Raw genomic sequence first — 1,806 nt, forward strand, 5'->3', positions numbered from 1 at the left:
AGATGCATTCAGTGTCCTTAACCATTGTAACTTTCTTTCTTTCAGTCCAACCACTCGTTGTATCTATCTGTTGTAAATGCCGTACAGGGGGCTGTACTCCCATGATGTTTCCTCTTCTTGCTCCTCTTCTGCCTGAGATATTCACTAAGCACATAATTGGTTGTGGCCATGTTTTTGATGTACTCATGGATCTTTGTTGTCTTCTCCTGGACAGTGGTTCTCACTAGTCCTTGATTTCCTTGCTTCCGCTTGAGTATAAAGTCTCTGGGTGTTGGACTTGGGGTGAAACCAACACAAGTACTAAAATCAAGGACTATGCCAAATAAGTCTATTGAGGCAAGCATGAGTGTAGTAGGACTTGTACTAGGCATATCAATGGCAGTGATAGTAGCTGACTCTGACGATTGAATGGACTGACAGGAGCAAAAGTAAAAACAACCTCTGTTAAATTTGATGCAGAATTTTAAATGTAATTTATACAAATTACTTTTACCATTTTAATCAGTAGGGTTTATTAATATCAAATTGTTGTTTTATGTAGTGTCACTACTCACAGCAGTCCTCTTGGAACTTCACTGCATACACTATATTACTCTGTTTATGCTGGGGTACCTGATCCTTGGTTCCTTGGTTTAGAACGATATTTAGTGTAATGTGTTTTGGAATGTGAAAGACACAGAAATGTGGTATTTTAGAAAAAGTGCATCTTAGCTATAATTTTAATTGATTACTAGTGCTGTCAGCGTTAATCTCGTTAAAATGGAGTTCACGCCATAACGGCATTAACTTGGCATATCTCCATTAGTGAGTTAGCGCAGATTGCCCCGTGTGAGGGGCTGATGGCGCTAACGTGTTAACGAGCTAACGGTGCTAATGAGCTAACCGCGCTAACGTGTTGACGCCGTGCATGATTAGAGATTTGAAGCTCAAAAGAGAAAAACTAGCTTTTATTTAATAACAGTTTGCAATTTTAAACATACACAAAGAAATGTTGGTCCCAAATGACTACAACACTGATAATTTTATCTGTTTGATCTAGAGCTCTTTGGTTACATAGACCAGGACCTTCAAACCATTAGAGCCCTAAAGGAAACAATAACCAAGTTAGAACTGGGTAAGTGTCATCAGCAGCAACAGAACATAGGTTTTACAGTAACTCCATCATTAATAACTCTGGGGGTTTCCTTGTTTGCTTTTAAAATTTCAATTATCTTTCAGATTATTATTTAACATAATAATTTGAACTTTGAGCAATAAAGCTAAATGGAAGGATAGATGGTGTGTAATGACTGGACGAAACCTTTTTTCTGCTGGTTTCTTTAAAATAAAAGTAGTTCATTCCAATTTCTCTTTCTATGCTGCTTTCTTTTTCAGTTATAAACTACGATTTTGCCCGAGGAGTTGATGGAAAATATTTTGTGTCCAACAAGGAAAGAGGCTCTTTCTTCCAAGCTGTTGAGTTCTGCTCCCAGCGAGGATTAGAGCTGGCTTTGCCCCAGAGTGATAAAGAGAATAGCTTACTCACTGAAGTGTTTGAAAACAGTCCTAAAACAGTCTGGATTAATGTCAGCAATAGAAGAGCAGAGGGAAACTTTGGAGCTGATATGAAAAACCGACCTCTGACCTTTACCAGCTGGGCAGAAGGGCAGCCAGACAAATCCATCCAGGATCCAGGCTGCACCACGCTGTCAGAAGATTGTGTTTGGAGAGTGACAAGTGAATGCTCTATGAATGCTTACATTGTTTGTCAGTTATAGAAATGCCTTAGATGACATGAAGTAAAGTATAACTCTTTGGATTCTGGTG

At 38.8% G+C, this 1,806-nt stretch overlaps 1 protein-coding gene across 1 annotated transcript; it reads left to right on the forward strand.

The window, feature by feature from the left end:
* Nucleotides 1–1,039: 1,039 nt before the first annotated feature.
* Nucleotides 1,040–1,806, forward strand: LOC102312745 (pulmonary surfactant-associated protein D; the record flags this gene model as incomplete). The annotated part of the gene is given in 2 exon segments (XM_005953558.3): nucleotides 1,040–1,114; nucleotides 1,375–1,806. Coding segments are annotated over 2 exon segments (458 nt in total), but the record flags the coding sequence as incomplete, so codon positions are not given.

The sequence above is a fragment of the Haplochromis burtoni genome, unplaced genomic scaffold, assembly GCF_018398535.1.
Source record: "Haplochromis burtoni strain Fernald_Lab_line unplaced genomic scaffold, NCSU_Asbu1 Contig_5349, whole genome shotgun sequence".
Classification (NCBI taxonomy): Eukaryota; Metazoa; Chordata; class Actinopteri; order Cichliformes; family Cichlidae; genus Haplochromis; species Haplochromis burtoni.